At 37.2% G+C, this 20882-nt stretch overlaps 1 protein-coding gene across 2 annotated transcripts; it reads left to right on the plus strand.

Moving 5' to 3' along the window:
* The first annotated feature begins 71 nt into the window (after nt 1–71).
* Nucleotides 72–19937, plus strand: OGFRL1 (opioid growth factor receptor like 1). Of its 2 annotated transcripts, none has more exons than XM_023254091.2 (7): nt 72–636; nt 4729–4815; nt 4966–5047; nt 8321–8399; nt 8496–8562; nt 8669–8814; nt 12909–19937. In XM_023254091.2, exons 1-7 carry the CDS (start codon nt 397–399, stop codon nt 13567–13569), a joined length of 1362 nt encoding a protein of 453 aa, XP_023109859.2. In that variant the 5' UTR covers nt 72–396; the 3' UTR covers nt 13570–19937. The 2 variants fall into 2 exon arrangements, with proteins under 2 accessions (XP_023109859.2, XP_023109860.2); XM_023254092.2 differs by having other exon boundaries at nt 4969–5047.
* Nucleotides 19938–20882: the final 945 nt, after the last annotated feature.

Raw genomic sequence — 20882 nt, forward strand, 5'->3', positions numbered from 1 at the left:
GCCTTCCGGGGAGGTGGGGGGAAGGGGAAAGTGAGGTGTGTCCCCGGGGCTGAGGCTGTCAGCGCTCAGGCCAGGTGGGGGTGGGGAGAGTGGAGGCACTACGCTCCCCAGGGATCCGGGCCGGCACCGGTTCCCGCGGGTGGGGAGAGGAAGGAACCAGATGGGCGGGTTCAAGCGTCGGCGGCGGCGGTCCCGGGGCCGCCGGCTCCTCCCCGCGAGTGTGCCTGTCTGCCGCTCGCCGCGCTGAGGCAGTGCGGTGGCGGGCGGGCCGAGGCTGCCGCCCAGCGCCCTGGCCGCGGCCATGCCCGGGCCCTAGCGCGCCTGCCGCAGCCCGCGCCCCGCGCCCCGTCCCGCGCTCCGCAGCCCGCCAGCCCCGCGCCCGCCGCCGCCTCTTCAATGGGCAACCTGCTCGGCGGGGTCAGCTTCCGCGAGCCCACCACCGTGGAGGACTGCGACTCCACCTGGCAGACGGACTCGGAGCCCGAGCCCGAGGAGCCCGGGCCGGGCGGCGGCGGCGGCGGCGAGGGCCCGGGGCAGGAGCCCGAGCAGCCTGCGCAGCCCCCGGAGCGAGCGGGCGGGCGGCCCCGCGCCAGCCCCGCGCCGGACGGAGACGCCGAGGCGGCGGGCGCCGAGCAGGTACGCGGCCCCGCGGTGGCCTCGGGCCGGGCCGGGCCGGGGCGCCCCTGCCCCGGGAGGAAGGACGTCGCCGGGGGCCGGAGCAAACGCCGAGCGACCCCTGCACCCGGAGGGCAGGGGCGCCGGCGGCTGCCGGTCCTTTGCGGCCAGACCCCTCCGCGCCGGCCGCCGTCCCGCAGCCCCGCGGACCTGGGGGCCTGCGGTGCCGGAGCCTTTCGCTGCCGGCCTGGGGCCTGACCGCGGGCACTGCGAGAAAGTCCCTGAGGGCAGAACCCAACTTGAATGGGTGTTTTCTTTGCCTCTGCGGCGCAGCTGGGTGCTGCGAAGGTGGGGTGGGAGGAACCTGTCTAAAAATAGAGGATTGTGAAAACGGTCTAGTGCGTGTCATTGGGAAAAATTACCCAGAATAAGGTGGGACTGCAAGTGAGGAGCAGCGAGCACCCTCCCCTACCGTGGGGTTTACAGCCATTCAGAGTAGGGTAGGAGACCCCCATCCGAAGTTAAAACGCCCTAAGTAAGGCCTTTCAACTGAGGAGTTCAGGGCACTCTGCAGAACTCTTGTATCACCCAGAGACTTGTTGATCCAACTGTCCTTAAATCATTTGGCTAATACAGTTTGGAGGAGAGGTTTGTAAATAGTTAAATATTCCCTATTAACCTCTGACGGACTGAAAATAATTCAGAAAACTTTAGAAAGGGGGAACTGTGTAGCCAGCCCTCTGGAGAAGTGCACATCCTGGAGGTATGTTAAGGTTTGTGGTTCTGCATTAGGCCCTCCTCTTTATAGCTAGGGGGAAATGAGAGTGAAAAAAAAAAAAAAAAATGGAGCCCAAAGTCAAATATGACCACTGGTTGCTTGACTGGAGTAGAGGAGTCACCACCTAAATATTACAGCCAAGGCTGCCTCCTTCATCTGGATGATCATCTCTGTTTAGGTGAGGAGGAGACAAAGTCTTAGTGCAGGCTCTATGCTAAACACGTTGTTTTAGTCACCTGCGATTTCGGGGGTTGGGTGGGAGTTGCTGTTTTTAATCCCCATTTTAGACAAACCTGAGGCTTAGAGAGTAGAAGCTTGCCCAAGAATACTCAGGGAGAGAATGATGCAAACCCAAGTATGTCTGTGACCAATGTACAACCTTTAACCTGTCAATATTGTGCGGATCCCCTTGCCCCTTGTGCTCTGGATTGCTGATGGGTCATTTTGAATTGCAAATTCAACCCTCAAAAAGTATTAGGGGCTAGGTTCCAGTTTTTCTCTTTCTCTTGTCTCCCAATTAAGTAACCTTCTCAAAGAAGTCTGGGCTATCAAAAAATTCCAGCCCAGATTCAATCCAGCTAACCAGGTCCCTCTGTATAAAACAGTTTCATAATTAATGTTTCAGCTAATTGTGACCCCAGAAAATGGTAGACCACAGCAGCGCTCCCTTTTCCCCTTTAGTGATTTATTTTTGTTAGTGTCACCATTTAACTTCTTTTAAAAATCTCCTTTTTATTTTTGCTTTTGTTCCCTCTCCCTATAGTCATTTGCAAGGACTACTGGACCTACCTTTAGAATATATCCCAGTCTGACTACTTCTTACCTCCTAGGAATACCTGCTGTATTCCTAGTTCAAGTGAATATTTAACAAATGATGGCACCAATAAGTAAGATGAGTAAGTCTAGCGAAAAAGCATCATCAGAGGTTAAATTAAGAATTCCCCTGAATTTTATATCCTCTTGGACGTCTAAGTGGAGTTCTTAACTATATCGATGAATGGAGCCTTAGTCCAGAACTGCAGTCATCAGTCTGTTGGTGGTGTGGAAAGTCAGGGGAGATATGTGGTCATTAAGGAGTGATGAGGAATAAGGACTAAACCCTGGGCACTCCTCAATTTGGAACCTATGCAGAAGAGGAGGAGCTAAAGAGAAGGCTGACAAGGGACAACCAATGAGATAGGAAGAAACCAGGAGAGGTGTGACATCTGACAGTGTTGCAGGAAGGAGGGAAATATTTCACAGGCCCAGTGCTGCTGGGAGGTTGCCTGAGTTGAGCACTGAGAAATGGTTTGGTAAAATGGAGATTAGTAAGTGACATTGAAAGAGCCATTTTGATGGAATGCTGAGGATGAAAACCTGATTGGGGTGTGTCATGGGAGAAGAGGAGGAGATAGGGGTTATGCACAATTGTTTGGTGATATTTTATCAAAACAGGAAGCAGAGCTATGGCTCTGTATTTGAAGGGAGATTTGGGTCAAGGAAGATTGTATATGTTTAAGCTTAGAAATTGTACACATATGTCTGCTGAAGGGAATGATCCAGAAGAGTGAGAAATTTTGATGATGTAGGGAATAGGAACAATATATTAAGGAACAAAATCCTTGACTGGGCAGGTGAGAGGGGAAAGGGTAGAGATTCCAAAAGGAGCAGAAGCTGGAGGAACAAAGACAGATGCTTGCAGGTTGGTACATTTAGAGGTTGGAGGATGCAGTCATTCTCATAATAATCTGGAGAAATAGGTAGGGCATGAGTCATTATCTTTGTTTCACAGATAATAAAACTAAGATTCAGTTAAGTGGTTTGCTTAAGGCCTCACAAATGAGTAACAGAATTAAGACAGCCCAAGTCTTGGGCTGTTGACATTATACCCAGGTTTCTATAATGCTCTTTCACTTTTAGTGGAGCTGGAATGGATTCATGCCTAGTTAGTTGGACTTGCATCCCAGAGCCTGGAATTCCACATCCTGTGCTGTCACTGAGCTCGAGGGCCTTGTTGAACTTCTCTAAGGCTGGGTTACCTTGTTTCTAAGAGGGAAACACTAATATCTGCCATCCAGGTGTGTTGTAAAAATCAAATGAAATAATACACATGTAAGTGCTTTGTAAATGGGAAAAGTGCTTTCTGTACAAATGTAAGATGATGATTCATATGGTTGTAGCTCAAGCTAAATAGATTCAGAAACTTGCTAGGCAGAGCTATTTTGAACGTGTGGCAAGGACCAGAATTTAAGCTTTTCCTTGCTTATGTAACATGACAGAGTAGCTAATGTTAAACATCAGAGGATTTGGTGTTAAAGTAAGTATCTCTATACTTGTAGTAATAGTGAGAATCACACCACTTGAAAAATGTGTGAAAATTGCTTGGAGGATGCTAATCTGTCAATACAGATGGGGGTGGGGGATGATGAGAAAGGGATTTGGGAGGTGAAGCTCTTAATGAATATTCAGACCTAAACATTGTCTTCTGTTTCATTATTGTTATCTGTCTTATTGTCCTGGATGACATGGGACACAAAGCACTTTCTTAATGCATTATAACAATACATATAGTTAGAGAATTTAAATCCATTATATTGACCTGTATCTTAAACTTTTAAAATCATTATGGTGGTGAGAATTTTTATAAGTTAAATAGTATGGATGAACTACCACACATAAGTTACTACAATCCGAAGTTCATTCCATTTGAGAGCTTTTACTGCTTTGTGTATATATATTATAAATTTGCTGATTTATGTCACATAGTGTTATCACTGGATTAACAGATTATTCATGCCTTTGTATACTTGTTATGGTGCAATAGAGGATGGAGTTTAGAAAGCTATTTAGGTTGTTTTAAAAATCCCCTTTCCCTTTCATGAGTATTATTTGCCTTTAAGTTCAGCTAAATGTTGCAAATCAATGATAATTTTCTTTGTAGAATTTATTTTCTTAACAGTTTTTTAATATTATGTATTCAAAAATAATTTTGGTCATAGAATCACTTGTGTAACCTCTGGTAAGGTAAATGTCTTAAATTCATTTTGAGTTCTATTTCTAATGAGTATTAATCTAGAACATTTGGCCTCCATAGGCTTTTGGTGAATAGTATCGTTTTTTATTCAGTAAAACATTTTAGGACAAATGTTATTGGGTTCAAATCGGGCAAATAGAATGCCAACAAATGTTGCTAGTAGGCATCATTAAAAGCAAATGTATAATATTGTCATTATTCTGAACAGCTCGACACTTTTCAGGCTTTCCTTATGGATGTTCATTATTTTAGGTGTTCTAGAAATTTCTCAGTGAAATTATTGCGCTTCAACATGTAAATGGAATTTTACTTTTCATTTTAGGGTGGTGATTCCACTGAAGCAGCTGCCAAACCAAAGAGAAGCTTTTATGCTGCGAGGGATTTGTACAAATACCGACATCAGTACCCAGTAAGAGTATAGAATGTTTTTTCTACAGTGTAAAATATTTCCCTTCCGTTTTTGTTATTTTGTGGTGCTAGTGAGCAAACATGCAAGAAGGGTCCTTGTGCCTTTTTTATATGTCCATATGCTGGAGATTGATGTATTTTTTTCCTTTAGCAGAACTTCAAAGATATCCGATATCAAAATGACTTGAGCAATCTTCGTTTTTATAAGAATAAAATTCCTTTTAAGCCAGATGGTGAGTAATCTGCTACCTTGGTAAAAAGCAAATGTTACATAATAACATACACCTAGTTATTCTTTGTTTATTCTGTGGTCAGTACATTCTTAATGCATTTGTTCATTGGTTGGATTTACTTTGCTATGTAGTCTAAGGTGTCCCCAAATCCCTAGACCCTAGACTTGTGAACTTCCACTTGGCAAATTCTAGAGGAATAACTGTGGATTAGCAATACTTTCCCACCATTTGTTCACAGGGGCTATTGTCTTAAAGGTAGTGGGGGCCACTTTTGTGAGAGGGAAAGAGATGAAATTTATAGAATCATAAAATACTAGATTATTAAGAAACCTTAGAGGAGATCAGATTAATCTTCCTTATTTTATTTTATTTTATTTTATTTTATTTTATTTTATTTATTTTATTTTTTTAATCTTCCTTATTTTAAAGATGAGGTCACTGGGTCTTAAAGCTTGAATGACTGACTTGTCTGGTCACTCGATTATAGGGTTGGGTCTAGGATCCACAGTTCGGTATTTTTTTTACTATGCCATAGCCCCAAATTATTTAGAACATAATTGAAAAGTAATATTTGTATTAGAATGATCTTTCCTGTTGATTTTTAGATTCAGGGGTCAGGGGGTCCTGGCAGTCTCAGTTCACTGTTCCAATATCCTGGGAAGGGAACTACAGAGACACTACATCTCCATTCAACCCTGCCAAATAAACTGCCTCCTCCTTCACAATTCTACAATTACCCTTGTAAGATCTTTTCTAAGATTCTCCCCCTATAGGGAGAGGATGCATCCACTATGGTAATATGCATATTTCACCAAAGTACCATGCTGTGGTTCATGATGGACATCCTAATTTTATCCAGGTCAAACCAGCAAAGTTGGCTTTTCTCCTTGCCCTTATCTCTGTGAAGTGACCAGATGGCCCTGGCTTCTGCTCTTTGCTCTTAGTGGAATCTGAGCCAAATCCGCAGCCAAGTGAGTCAGGGAATGAGGGTCATAGATTGCAAAGCTTTCCAAGTAGCCGGACTGTGTATTCTTTGGTGAACAAACTGGAGGAAGGCTGTCTGAAGGGTGGATGGCATGTTGGGAGGAGGAATTCCCTGTACTGTGCACTGAGAGATGCACCAGTTAGGAGTTAGGACTTAAGAACATTGCTCCATTGGCCAAATCCACTGGTCTTTAATTAATTTAATGTTAATTAAAGCGTCCCAAAAGTTTGCTCAGACTTGGGAGGAAACCTCTGGATAAAAGTGTTCTGTTGTATTTACTAATGATAAAAACACACTGTTTTATTTACTAATTGAAATAATATTAATTAAATTATTAGGGTTTTTTAGGACCTGGGGCAAGAAAACCTTCAGAAGAAATGCAATGATTGTTAATTTGACTCTGATTTGAATTTAATAAAATTCACCTAAAGTAATGCCTTCAAATATTAAAAACATTGAACATGAGAGTACTTAACTGAATTATTTTTGTATTTCTAGTAGTGAATTTATTTTTGAGGTAGTAATTTAAAGTAATAAATTCAAACACTGTTATTAATTTTTTGTAATTTTTATCACAAAACTTATTTTGAAATCATGTAAGGTTGGTGGGAGTCAGGAGTTTATCTAAGGTCGCATAAAATGTGTTCTAGTTTATTATATAAATTACACCAACTCACACCATTTCCTATTGTGTGGGTGTATCCATGCACATACACATACACTTGCCAATAAGCGTAAGCCTACAGTGATGTATTTTACTTGTGTAAGTAGGTGGAGGGGTAGTTGGAAGGGAGATTATGGAGGTAAATAGTTTTAAATTGCTGATAAAGCCAATAGCATGATTCAAAAACAACTTTTTACTCAGCCTTCCAAGAGTAGGCCTCAACTATAAACTGGTGATCTCTGGAGGAAACAAGAATGAGATGAGTTATATTTAGAGAAATATTTTGTGTTTTTTTTTTTTTCCTTAAAATTGATTAACTGGCCACATAGTCAATTGTGAGGACATAGACAGAATTTGAGAAGCAGGAGGATTTTGTTATACAGTTGACCCTTGAGCAGTATAGGGGTTATGGGTGCCAACCCCTGTGCCGTCAAATATCCGTGTGTAACTTTTGACTCCCCAAAATTTAACTGCTGATAGCCTACTGTTGACTTTAAGCCTTACCAATAGCATAAACACTTGATTAATGCATATTTTGTTATGTGATATGCATTATATACTGTATTCTTACAATACAGTTCAAACCCATGTTGTTCAGGGTCAACTGTAATAAGTTCTTATGAGGAAACAATAAAATGTGGTGAAGAGGACTTACTTTTTGGAAACAGAAAGACCTGTGTTCTATTCCTACATTTACTCTTTTGTTAGTGTGTGACTTTGAACGATTCACATAATGTCCTCATTAGTAAAATGGGGATAATAGTACTGGTTTGGGAGAGTTCTGTGAAGAGTAAGCTGGATGATGTATACTGTATGTAACTTGGGTCCTTTTTCTTCCATTTTTCCTTCTTCCCTTCTCTTTTCTCTCACCTTTCTTTTATTCCTTTTTTTTTTTTTCCTGGCCTACATTCCTTTTTTTTTTTTTTTTTTTTTGCCTACATTCCATTTTGATCCCATCTTGTATTTAAAGAACTATATGACCATCTAGGGCAGGGGTTGGCAAACTTTTTCTGTACAAGGCCAGGTAGTAAATATTTTCAGGTTTGTGGGCCATTAGTCTTTATTGCAACTACTCAACTCTACTATTGTAGTGTAAAATATATAAATGTGAATGTGCATGGCTGTGTTCCAATAAAACTTTATTAAACAGATGGCAGACTGTACTTTGTCAGCCTCTGCTTTAGAGTAACACTAATAGACTTTCTGTGATTTGTGGTGCCACTGATTTTTTAAAAATTAGGCTTATTACATAACTGAGCATATGGCATAAGGTATTTTTCTTTTGAAAGCATTATTTTTGTGGGGGTCCTTGGTGGCTCAGTCAGTTAAGCATCTGACTCTGGATTTTGGCTCAGGTCATGATCTCACAGTTCCTGGGATGCCCCACATTGAGCTCTGTGCTGACAGAGCAAAGCCTGCTTGGGATTCTCTCTCTCCCTCTTTCTGTCCCTCCCCCACTTGCACTGTCTTTCTGAAAATAAATAAATAAACATTTTTTAAAAACAATATTTTCACATGCTATAATTACATTTCAGAGGTTTTAATATAAAGATTGATTAAATATTAAAATGTCATCAACAGTGTCTTAAATGTCTGGCTCATTTTCTAAATGTTTACTGTCTAGGTGTTTACATTGAAGAAGTTCTAAATAAGTGGAAAGGAGATTATGAAAAGCTGGAGCACAACCACACTTACATTCAATGGTCAGTTACATTTATGTGTCTTGAACCATGTCCTATTTAATCGTGTATGTTTTTCAGATAGCATTAATATAATAATATTATTTTTCTAAAAAATAGGCTTTTCCCCCTGAGAGAACAAGGCTTGAATTTTTATGCTAAAGAATTAACTACATATGAAATTGAGGTAATGCAAGCTCATTTCATTTTATATGCGATGACCAAATAATATTGCTATTTTATTGTCCTGGTAACTATTGAATCATTTCAGCTGACTTTTTTCTCCCCCTTAGGAATTCAAAAAAACGAAAGAAGCAATTAAAAGATTCCTCCTGGCTTATAAGATGATGTTAGAATTTTTTGGAATAAAACTGGTTGATAAAACTGGAAATGTTGCTCGTGCTGTTAACTGGCAGGAAAGATTTCAGCATCTGAATGAGTAAGTAAAGCCCCAGCGGCACACCAGGGGCCAGCATGTTATCTTTTCTTGGTTAGAATTCTCCGTGGAACATAGGAACAGCTAACTAGTAGATGGACCCAGGAATCTGAATTCAAAAGCTAGTCTGAAATGCATTTTATTCCTTGTCCCATCTAAAGCACAACAAAATAGCTATAAGAAAGAGTGAAATTCCAGGTAGAAATAAGGCCATTCTGCTTCACAGCTGTTTCTTCCTGAAACCTCTCTACTGCCCAAAGCCAAGTGTGGCCTCTCTCCCTCTTTATAGCATGTATCTTGGCATTTGTACTTATTTTGTGTATGCATTTTTCCAGCTCCCCTCGGCTAGGCTGTGAGCTTCTTGTGGCACAGTCTGTTCCTCAAGCATGGTACCTTCTTAGACTAAATCTATAAATGAAGCCCATGACATAAAATATCATTTTATAAGAAGGAAATGGGCTTGTACGTTTCTAAAAAAGGGGGAAAATTAGAATCGTCATTATTTAAGTAGAAACAAAAGCCCATTTTTGCTTAATAAATCCTAAAATCTGTGAAGAGAATTTTAACATAGTTTATTTGGAATTGATTTGCTGGTTTTTTTTTTTTTTTTTTTTTTGCCTGGATATTTATAACTTTCATTAATACTTATACCCAGAGTTTATTTTTCTTAGTATTTTCTTTGTATGCAAACTGAATTTCTTTCATTTTAATTATAGGGTGGCTTATGAATGCTGGACCATAAAACCAGCAGCTTTAAAGCATTTTTTTTAAGCACATTATAATTAGCCGAACTGGGCAAGTACTAAGAGGAAAAAAAAAAAAAAGCTAACCTAAGAAATTTTTCTTTGCTGAAAACAGTTTTGAGCATCAATTAACTGAATTTTTTGGTGTTTTTCTAGAACTTTCATCTTGCTTTGCTAAAATGAGTATAAGTATTAATGTTTAAGCTTTCTTTTTACTTTATTAGTTACAATCAACACTATTAAAATGGTAGCTTGTACTAAAACACTGAAGATATGGGCGTAAAGCTTTATGATCCTGACTAGAAGACCCATTAACTCATAACTCAAGTTAAATTTGATATATATAGGGCACTTATAGCAGAAGTATATTATGCCTCTGCCTAAGCAATGCCGGTCGCTGTCTTTGCACAGAATTTCTAAGCACTTAATGTCCCACTGTCAATGAAAGCTGTATGCAAATAGCCTATTGACATGTAGGATGGTAAACTTTTATTTTAGAGAATCTCCATCCCCAACTTGTTACTTTTGGTTGGAATAGAAATCTTGTTTAGTAACTGTTTGTTGAGTGAATAAACACTGAAGAAAATAACATTTGCCAGCTTAAATCCTCCTTGGGGTTTTATTTTCAGATCCTCTAACTGACAGTTGGAAACAGAACCCTTCTGAAGGTTTTAATTAAAATGATCTCCTGGCTTTGGTCAGGGGAAAGGAGCCTGAATTAACTGTCATATTCCCTTTGCCTCATTCAGATCCTTTTCTTTCTGCCACCCACTGTCTCTCGTTTTTCTTTCCCTGGGTGTTGCACAGAGCTTTTATTTGTGTTTTAATCTGTATGACATCTTGAGTTTTTTAGAGTAGGCAGGAAACTCAATATATTTATAGTAGCCCAGCGGACCAAAAAAAAACTGAATGAAAGTGAAATGAAATAATGTTCAGTGAACAAGTGACCATGACTAAAAGAAGTGAAATATTTTTGAACATGAGAATACAAACATATAGACCAACCACTAAGCTGTATTTCCAGTTTTATTTGTAATCATCTTAGATTACTGAGCCATATTTTAGACCCTGGAATTGCTTCTAACTTTTATCTCCTGTCTCCTGGTTCTTGCGTTTTGTGTATTCTCTCTTCACCTACCTAGTCTTCCTGACTTTTTCAGGGCAATTTACTGCCCTTCTGTTGGGAAGCCCAGCTTCTCCCTTTTATCTGCTTTGCAACCCCAGAGGCTGCTTACAATATTGGGTGGGTTTCAGCTGGTGTCCTCTCTTCCTTTTTGTCTTCATTTGCGAAATTTATTTCAAATCATACTGACACACTCAATTTCTTTCTTGTACAATTTTGTTCCATAGTTCTGATTTTCATTCTCTTGAACTCAGTGTAAATATTGGGTTGTTGTGTACATATTTTATGTAATGTAAATATTTTAAATTGAAGAGTGCATAGATACAGATAAATGTGTACAGAAATTTTATCTTGGTCATTCGTCTTCGACTGGATGTTTGCAATTGAGCTGGTTGCAAACATAGACAATTTTGTTGGATCATATAACTCATCTTTGGGATTTTTTAGAAAAATGTTCCCTCGCTTTGCCATGTATCTCTTTTTCATAGATTTATGAAGCAGATGTTGCTTAAGGTTTTGGAGAGTATATACCCCATACTAACCTAACACTAAGTCATCTCTGCTATTAATGGCAGATTGTCTTAACCTCATTCAAATTTGTGTTGTCTCAGAAGACTCTTAACTTCTCCACTATTAAAAAATATAGATTCATGAGGCTGAAATATATCTCTGCTGTGTTTTACCTTTTGGCCTCAAAGAGTTGAATATTAAGATAATACTTTTGTAGGAAACATCCAGAAGAATGGGGATGATAAAAACTGCCAGACTTGTCTTTTTCAGTGTTTATCTATCCTGACTCATTAAGAATTTTGTTTTGTCCAGACAAACTTTATTATTAAAATGTAAGGCTATAGAACCACCCCCCTTTTGTCCCTCAAGTAATTTAACATCCTTCTTCACCCTTCCCAAATAATTAGCTAGTTATTTATAAGCGAAATGCTGTAAGTACTTCTGGAAACCAAAGCAGGTATATGCATTGCTTGTATAAAGTTCAATGTCTGATGTATAAAACAGATTTTAGGAAGTTAGAAATAAGTGGTTGTTATGGTTGCGTGTCAATATTGGGTAAATAAATACCTGAGCTGCTGATGGCACATGATTAATATGTGTAGCTGAAGATTCTTTTAGGATGTGGCCAGGTATTTGTAAATGAGGCAACTATTGGCCCAGTGATGTAGTGTAGGTATATTATGAATTGTGATAGATAAGCTTGAAAAGCATTCATCTGATAACGGCCTTAGTTTGAGGACAGAGAAGAAGTTTGTGCGATTTGGGGAAAAAGGCATCTTGGGAGTCTATGCCATTAGAAGCAAAATTTAAAATTCTCCGGGAAAAAGAAGGAGAGAGAAGGCATGGATGGAAGACAATTAGGTAATTAAGTGGGGATAGGTACATATATGATGGTCCTTAGTACCGTCCTTAGTACCAGATTTAAATAATAGCAATAATATTGATTTTAAATAGTATCTAACATTTTTTAAGTTCTACATGCCCTGAACATGTCTCAACTCATTTTATTCTTCTAAAAGTCCATTGAAATGTTGGCCATTTCCCCTACTTTACAGGTGAGCATATTGAATCAGAAGAAGATACCATAATTTCTTATAGCTGTATGTGGCAGAGCCATGGTATAAACTCCAGGTCTGACTTCAGAGCCCATGCTGTTAACTGTGTTCTGCTAAATAAGTCAGTTTTGCAGCCTTTGTCAGAATTGTTCCAGTAAAGTAGAGTGGATTTTGTTGCTTACCTTATGACTTGGCCAGTGTGGTGGATTTTGCTGACACTCTAAATCATACCTTCAGCTGATAGCTGATGTTGCATTCATGTTTGGGACTAGTTACCTGTGGTGGGCACGGTACAGCAGGCGTCGTTGCAAATAAATGCTCTAGTAGATCACATCCTCAGTGTATTTAACATTAAACAACAATTCAACATGAGTGGGAATAAATTTTAGACCTAAATATCTCTCAAATATGAAGAACTGAAGAAACAGGAGGAATTTATATTTCACATTTGAATTTCACATAGATTGGCATTACACTGAGGTATAAGAGTTTAATAACTTCTAATTTATCCTTCTTATGGTGTCTAATATGACTTTCACTAAAATTGTAATGCATATTTCCATGGCTTACAGTTCCATTAAAAATGATTTTTCTAATACTTTTTATTCCCCTACTTTCCCTCACCTGATTTCCCCGCTACATTTTTTGTTCAATCCTCTCTTCCAGGTCCCAGCACAACTATTTACGAATCACTCGTATTCTCAAAAGCCTTGGTGAGCTTGGATATGAAAGTTTTAAATCTCCTCTTGTAAAATTTATTCTTCATGAAGCTCTTGTAGAAAACACTATTCCCAATATTAAACAGAGTGCTCTGGAGTATTTTGTTTATACAATTAGAGACAGGAGAGAGAGGAGAAAGCTCCTACGGTTTGCCCAGAAACATTACACGCCTTCAGAGAATTTTATCTGGGGACCGCCGAGGAAAGAACAGTCAGAGGGAAGCAAAGCCCAGAAAATGCCTGCCCCTCCCACCTCTGGTCATATCAGTCAAACTTCTATGCACAAAAAATCCAAGGACTCTAAAAATTCCTCCTCAGCTATTCATTTGAATAGCAAAACAGCTGAAGAAAAAAAAGCGGCACCTGGAGGGGCTGGAGAAGAGGCAGACAGGCCTAGCACAGAGCCCAGCAGTGAAGCCACCAAGTCAAAGACAGAGGACGGTAATGCTGAAAATTCAAATTCTCAACTGGAAAAAGCAGTCAGCCATCCTACAGAGAGGAAGGAAATTGCAGTTCCTCCTGAAAAAGATGAAGAAGGTGAAAACCACAACAAAGACTGTGAAAATCCTGGAAATACAGGCTCCCCTGATGATGTACCATTACAGTGAATTATCAGAAAACCCGCAAACATGTATAGGTAAGGGAGGAAAAACTGTACAATATATCCTGAAGAACAGAGGTCATTTCAAATTTTAGCTATCTGTTTGTAATTTCTGTTGTAAACAGTTTGTTGTTGGTTTTTTATTTTGAATGATAATGAATTTAATATTTAGTAAGAAGTTTTAAGCAAGACCCAATAAATGAACGTATTCTCTAACACTTTTAGGATGTGAGTTTCCAAGTTCTGTACATAATAATTGCTTTTAAATTATTTTCAGTGTATGTGGAAATAATCATGTAGTATTTGATATAGCAAATAAATTCTTTTGGGAGATTACGGTCTACATGAAGAAAATCAAGAGGATAAATTTCATTATTTTGCCACATAATTGCCCAATTTATGGATTCATAAAGCTGGGAAAACAAAGTTAGTCGATTCAAACGCATTCAGAAAGTAATTTGGAATCTTTATTACAACACCTCAAGATGTTTCTTTTTAAATTCTGGTGTGTGAAATGGATATTCTTAGGAAGCCATAATCACCCAGCCCATTTCTTGGGCTTCCCACTGTCCTTTCCTCTTTTCCTGTCTCGGCACTTGCCTTCATTTGCCATCTTTGTAGGCCAGCATGTGCATTTCTAGGGTACATTCCAGTGATCCCCTGTACTGAAATTGAAATCAAACAGAGGGGCACTTTTAACTGTATGATATCAAGAATTTGCTTTTTTAAAATAATAAAAATGTTTTTCTATGGTAAATGCTTAAAAACAAATTTTGATGCAAAAGTCCAAGAAAAGGATTTTGCTTTTATGGCTGTTCCATATAAATTCGGTGCTTGTTTCTGAATGCAAATGACTAAAGAATTCAAAAATAAGGAAAGAAAATACACATTTTTAAATAGCATGCTTCTTACACTGGTAACAAGGCAGTGGTCCCTAAAACCTTGACTATCTCAGTGTTCTGTGGGCTGTGAAATTAACAATATTGCTTAGTCCAGTGTATCTTTAAAAAAGAAAACAATTTGATGTATCTCTAAGTAGTCAAACCTTGAAATTCAGAAGATTTAAAATTCTGTATTCTCAGTTTTAGCAAGCACTTACTGCGTTAATATTGGTTAAGAGTACGTAGTTTTACTTTCTGTAATATTATTACTAATGTTACACATCAGAAAATAATCACTGTGGTGAGAACTTCAAAGCATACATACAAATATAGTTAAAGCAATTAATAGAAAAAAATTCACTTTCATTTAGAGAAGAATTGGCAATTGTGTGTCTCTTGGGCTTTTAGATTCACTTTAACCCCCAGAGAATTTTTACTGTGTCCTATTTGTTAGTCACATCATATCATCCTCTGTTAACCTTTACAGTCGGGGGATTTCCAGCAGAGGATTTCTAGAAAATATACCAATTGTATGCCTTTAGAAGTATGATCTTATTGCTTTGAAGTTTACATGCAGCATCATAGTTGCTCAAACTTGAGTTTTTAATATATTATTAACCAAGTTGTATATCATATTCCAGTTATAAAGCATCTTCTCATTTCTGGTTCCCAGAGTATTTTTTTTTCCCAATTTTTGCTTTCTACTTTCTACAAAAGCAGAAACAATTCTGCTTTTGCATTTCAATTTCTTTTTTGTATGGGCCCTGTAATGTGCTGCTTATAGCAATGTCCCCATAGAGCTCAAAAAACAGTTTTACAGGGTAAGATGAGAGTAGTCGTTACATTGAACTGAACTGTAGGAACATGATTAATTCAAAATATCTTAGCAATTTTGAATACATGAAGAAGGGTTCAGACTGCTTTCTAAGTGCAAAATATTTAAAATTTGTGACTAGATATTAAAATATTAATAAAAAGTGGACAGAGACTAAAATAAATGGATATAATCTGAATTGCTTAGAAACTGTAGTGTATCAGAGCCCTTAACAAATAAAACACTTCATTCAACAATTTAACTTTTAGAATATTATTCCTAATTAGGGGTTTGATTAGATTGCAACAGTTAATTTGAGAATATTTAGTCTCAAGGGAAAAACTGCCTGGCCTACATTTATAAACAGTGGCCTTTTCCCAGAATGTTGTTTTTAAAATCCATATTCATATGTAACAGTATGATTCCTACATTTAATCTGCAAATAATTTATGAGAGAATTCGTCAGTGGGGAACAAATAAGAGGATGTCATTCCTTTTGCAGATAAAAATTATGTCTATAATTTTTTTCTATAAAGAATACTTTGTAAAATTAATAGTTTTTTAAATAATATCTATAGATACGTATTTATGTGGGTCTTAGATATGAAACAGCCTTCTGGGTTTGTCTCTAATGTTTTGTATTTTTAAAAACTACCATATGCTTGCAGAAATTTACTGAGAAGCTGTTTTAAAAATGCAGCGAAGCATGGCCAAATAGCTAGAAACATTATTGAATCTTTGCAAATATATAGACTTTATTGTTGTACCTTGGACTGTGAGGATATAAACATTGGCTATTGATAAAATATTTACTTGCATTTCATGGCAGATGTTATATCGCTTGGTTAGTCTCGTACATTTCTAATATTTTGTGCTTTCATATCTCTAAGGAGATAATATATGTGAAAGTATTTTGAAATACTGTAAAGTGATATATAATTACAAGATATATTTCTGTACAGCAGAGAAAAAGTTTATAACATTAAGAATATTGTACCATTATACAGTTTCATGCTCAATCTCATAAGAAACTCAAAAGAATCATGATAGAAGAGAAAATGTGTCTGCTTTTTCTAAATCAGGTCTAGTTCTCAGTTCAAAAATTATTTTGCATAGTTTTGTTTTGAATTTTGATTTTGACACTACATTTTTCAGCTTCGAGGATAAAATAAAATATGCAACTCAGGAGTTACTAGAGAAGTTCTAAGATTTTTTTTGCTAAGTATTAACAATGTAAACATGAAAATGTCATTTCATATCTATCATAGTCATTTTGTTTCATATTTTATATAAAATTACCTACAATGCTTTTAGTTTTTATGCTTTAATCTGAGTGAAGATATTATCTGGTGAAAAAGGAAAAACAGTGCAATGTTACATTTGTTACTCTTTAAAAAGCCATTTTTGTAGGTAAACTCCCATATCAAGTGGTCAAAAACTGGTTGAGCTGATAGGGAATATTTGGTTCATTGTATGAAGTTAAATTTCCCAAGTTTGTAATAGAGTTATGATTGGATTTATACTCTTGAGTAAATGGGCCTTTTTTTTTTTTTTTGTCTTTCTATAATTGAGGCTCCTCTAAAAGCTTTATTTTCTAACCTGAGAAGAGAAGGACATTCTTGATCTTACTTGATTATAGCTTCATCTATGGGTCTTTCATGCCTATTTGTGCTGAGTGGGGATCCTTTGTTATAGGAATGGTTTTGAAGATTTCTAATTTGTCTCCTGCTTAGAAAACTCCTCTTTGTTTTTTGGGCTATATGTGTTAAATAGAAGGTAGGCTGGAGTTAGACATGCTAGGATCATTTCAAATGTAGGTGAGGTTATAGAGAACGATGATGGAGTCAGTGTAGGATCTAGAAATTAGGAGTTACATATACTGACTTCTTTCAGCTTTGAATTCTGTAGTGTTTATTACATGAACAGATTTGTGTGGGTAATTTCTAGGGTGACAGTGAGTACTACCCTGCCTCCATCCCTGTTCTAGTTATCCAGCCCACCCAGCAGATTGTGTTCAGGGACAGACTGTGGTTTTAGAAATCCCTTATTATTGAAGTTAATAATAATATAGTTATAAATATGAATGCCTGGAGGTGTCCAGATGTGCCTTAACTAATGTAGATGGTTTTCATTCAGAAGTTTAAATTTTTACTCCATTGTAAAATCTTGCCATGAGGAACTTTCCAAACCATGAATATCAGTTATTTTAATGAACTTTCTTTGGTGCTTTTTCATTTTGGAGAAATTTCCCTTTGTGACAATAGTATTAGTTCATAAGGAGGTGTATTTGCCACAGTGTTCGACAGTGTGTTATGTTTGACAAAATGTATTTACAGTAATGTTAACAACATTGTTACATTTACTTACGCTTTTGTTTGATTTTGCTACATGCTATGAATTTCATTTTAAACATTTCTCAGTTACTACAAGTAATATTTGTCTGTATTTTACTTCTTGTTCTTAGCTGCAGATGGATGTAGAAAATGGAATTCTATTAGAGAATTATTTAGAAGTTTAATTCCAGTAGATGGTTGGAGGAATCTGAAATTACTTTTCTTATTAAAAACATTTAAAAAGCACTGTTTTTGCTTTTTTTCCTAGATTAGAATGTTATTTGTCATCTTTTTTTCTTGATCTGTTGAGAATTATTGTTTTAGTTATTTGTGGGAAATAGCTTCTTAATGTTTCTTTCTTGAATTAAAGTTTTCATGTTAGAGAATACAATTAAGTGCTTTATTTTATGGCTCATACTGTGCCAGGAAGTAGAGTGCAGAATGGGGAGTAAGAATCAGGTGAGCATCTTGGTAAAGTGGAGCCAACACTGGGTTCCAGTCTCTCCAAAGTCATGACAGATCCTCAGAGCCTCCTCTGGTTCAGAAGAGTGTTGAGCTTTCTGATCCCCAGCTTCTGAAGAGGGTGGGTTTCCTTAGATTCTATACATAATTTTAATATGTTACCAATTTTCACAAAATATCTGTTATAATTTGCTACCATTTTGTAGTTAGGAAATTGTGAGCAATTGGACACTTGCTATGTAAATTGAATCTTTAGAACTATTTTGGGAAACATTGAAATACCATTTCCGCCCACCCTTCCTCCTAGTTCTTCAATCAAAGTTCTTTTAAGTTGTTCTTTCATAGATATATATTTAAAAGTTTTTATAAGATGACTCAGTGTACATTAAAAATGAAGTGAAAGTGAAAAGACGTTGATAATTTGTTAGGCTAAAAGACTCTTTTTAAACAAAAAATCCAAAACCTCATAAAAATATATTTAAGCTATGAAATTTATCATATTCTCGTTTTTAATTTATGGCAGAGTTTGTAAAACAGTTTATGTCAATCAGAGAGATTAGTTATATAATAATCTTGGTTCTAAGAAATGTTTAAGTCCTGTAGTCTTTGGTCAGATGAGCATTATTGTTTTTGGTGCTAATAGAAAATTTAGTTTCATGTGGAGAAAAGGAAAATACAAATGAAACAAAAGATTAGAGACAATAACAGAAACCTACAACAGAAATAAAGAATAACCAATTCTAGGTTTGTACAAATGACACAATTATTGGAAGCAGACGAGGAAAGATCCATGAAAGCTTTATGGTAGGGATGTGATTTTGGAATTAGCTCTGTTTTTTTGTGCATAGGCGATCAAGGGATTGGCGGGCAAACAGAATCCCATTAATACTCCCATTTCAACCATGACTTCTTTCTACTCTACAGTAAACTGAAACCTTTCAGTAGACTGATAGAAGTAGGCAAATGATCAGATACCAAGTTTAATTTTTTTTTTTGCCAGTGTGTATCAATAGTTGGTGGTTTTACTAACAAATTAAATTGGGGGAGTGGCTAAGTTAAGACTCAGTAATGTGGTTGTCTACACATGAAGTAACTATCGCCCATACGAGAGTTGACAGCGTATTAATTGTCATTAATACAATCAAGGCATTACAATCAAGAGAAATAACTGAGAGCAAAGTGTTAGCTTCTCCCTTAATAAGCATTTTTCCTTTTTATTAAAAGACCATTTACTTGTTTCTTATTTTATTATTTTATTAAAAGACTTACTTTATTAAAAGACCATTTCCTTATTTCTTAAGATATTGGCCTTTTGTTAGTATTACCTAAGAAGATAGATGGCCAACTGGGTCCAGGCACTATCTCACTTTGGAAACTATTGTGTCCTTTGTTTTTTCAGTCTTTCAAGAAAATGGGTATGATTCTTCAAAAGATGTGTGTTTTATTTCGCACATAAGCTCTGACTCTCCAGCAGCTGCTGGGTCTTCTCTGTGCCCTGTGTTCTACTGCAGTATGAATTACAGAATGCTGTGCATGTCTGTTAGTACCAATACCATGTGTATGTGGTAGGAGTTGTAACCAGTTTCTGGATCTGTATGGTACTATGAAACACTTGTTTTATAATTCTGTAATTGTATGGCAGTGTTATGCCAAAAATGTATAAAGAACAATAGTTTCCGTTGCTTACTGCTGTATTTTAAAATATTGTTTCTGAAATAATATATTTAGAGTTCCTTTAGAGTAATTATTTTTAAAAAACTATTGCCAAATATACATCCTGTAAAATGAATAAAAGCCACTTCATCTTGGTTAACATTTTAGCATTATGTTAGAGTACATTATATTGGTTTTGCATGATTAAAATATTTTTAAGTAGCTGGGAAAATGACTTGCTGTTTTTCTATGGTTAGACATATATTTTTATGATTATCAATGAGATCACCATTATTTCCTTTTATTTTGTAAAATAAATATTTTATTTTGAAGGGTGAAATCTTATTTACATATGAAGTTACTTTTGTTGCAAGATTTTGGAGGGCAGGTCACTTGTATGTGTAAATATTGGATATTTGTTTTATCTTTTTTGCTTTTCTCTAATGCAAAGTTCTAAAAGTATATTTAACACAGATAAATGAAAATAACTCATGGAGATGACATTTTTTGACTTCATAGGGCTAGTCTTTTTAATAAGAATATAGTTGACACACAAAGTTACGTTAGTTTCAGGTACAACATAGTGATTCAGTTTCTCTATACATCCTGCTATGCTCTATGCTCACCACAAGTGTAGCTGCCAGCTGGCACCATACAACACTTATATCATTGTATCAAGTCAAATTTTCCATTACAAAAAATGCAGTTGTGAGGTGAAAGTAAAGAGTTGTCCAGATAACTGGACAGTGTGGATGAGGAAGAAGATGAGCTTGGATAGGCTCAAGCTCTTGGATGAGCTAGATAGGCAGCAAAAGAGAGGACGAAAGAACTAAGAATAGACTGTGGTAAGAGTCAGAACGCAATGACATTGTGCATAATTGAGAAACTTAGAGGAAGAAAACAGCAGCCACAGTGGTGAGTGAGCATGATTTTAACTGCACCCTTTGGGATGAATTGTTTAGTAGGGAGGAATGTGCACAAGCAGTTATTGTCGTGAGGGAGGAATGGATGCATTCTGGTGATAGAGAAGTCTTCTTTCCCCCCAGAGGTTTAATGTCTGTAGGCAAGGCAAAATCCTAGGAGGTTGGAGATTCTCAGTATAGTGAGAAATTCAAGATTGGGTCTGCATGTCTTTATGAACATAGAATTTAATATGGGAGAGAATTTGGAAAAAAAG

The sequence above is a fragment of the Felis catus genome, chromosome B2 (genome assembly GCF_018350175.1).
Source record: "Felis catus isolate Fca126 chromosome B2, F.catus_Fca126_mat1.0, whole genome shotgun sequence".
In the NCBI taxonomy this organism is placed as follows: Eukaryota; Metazoa; Chordata; class Mammalia; order Carnivora; family Felidae; genus Felis; species Felis catus.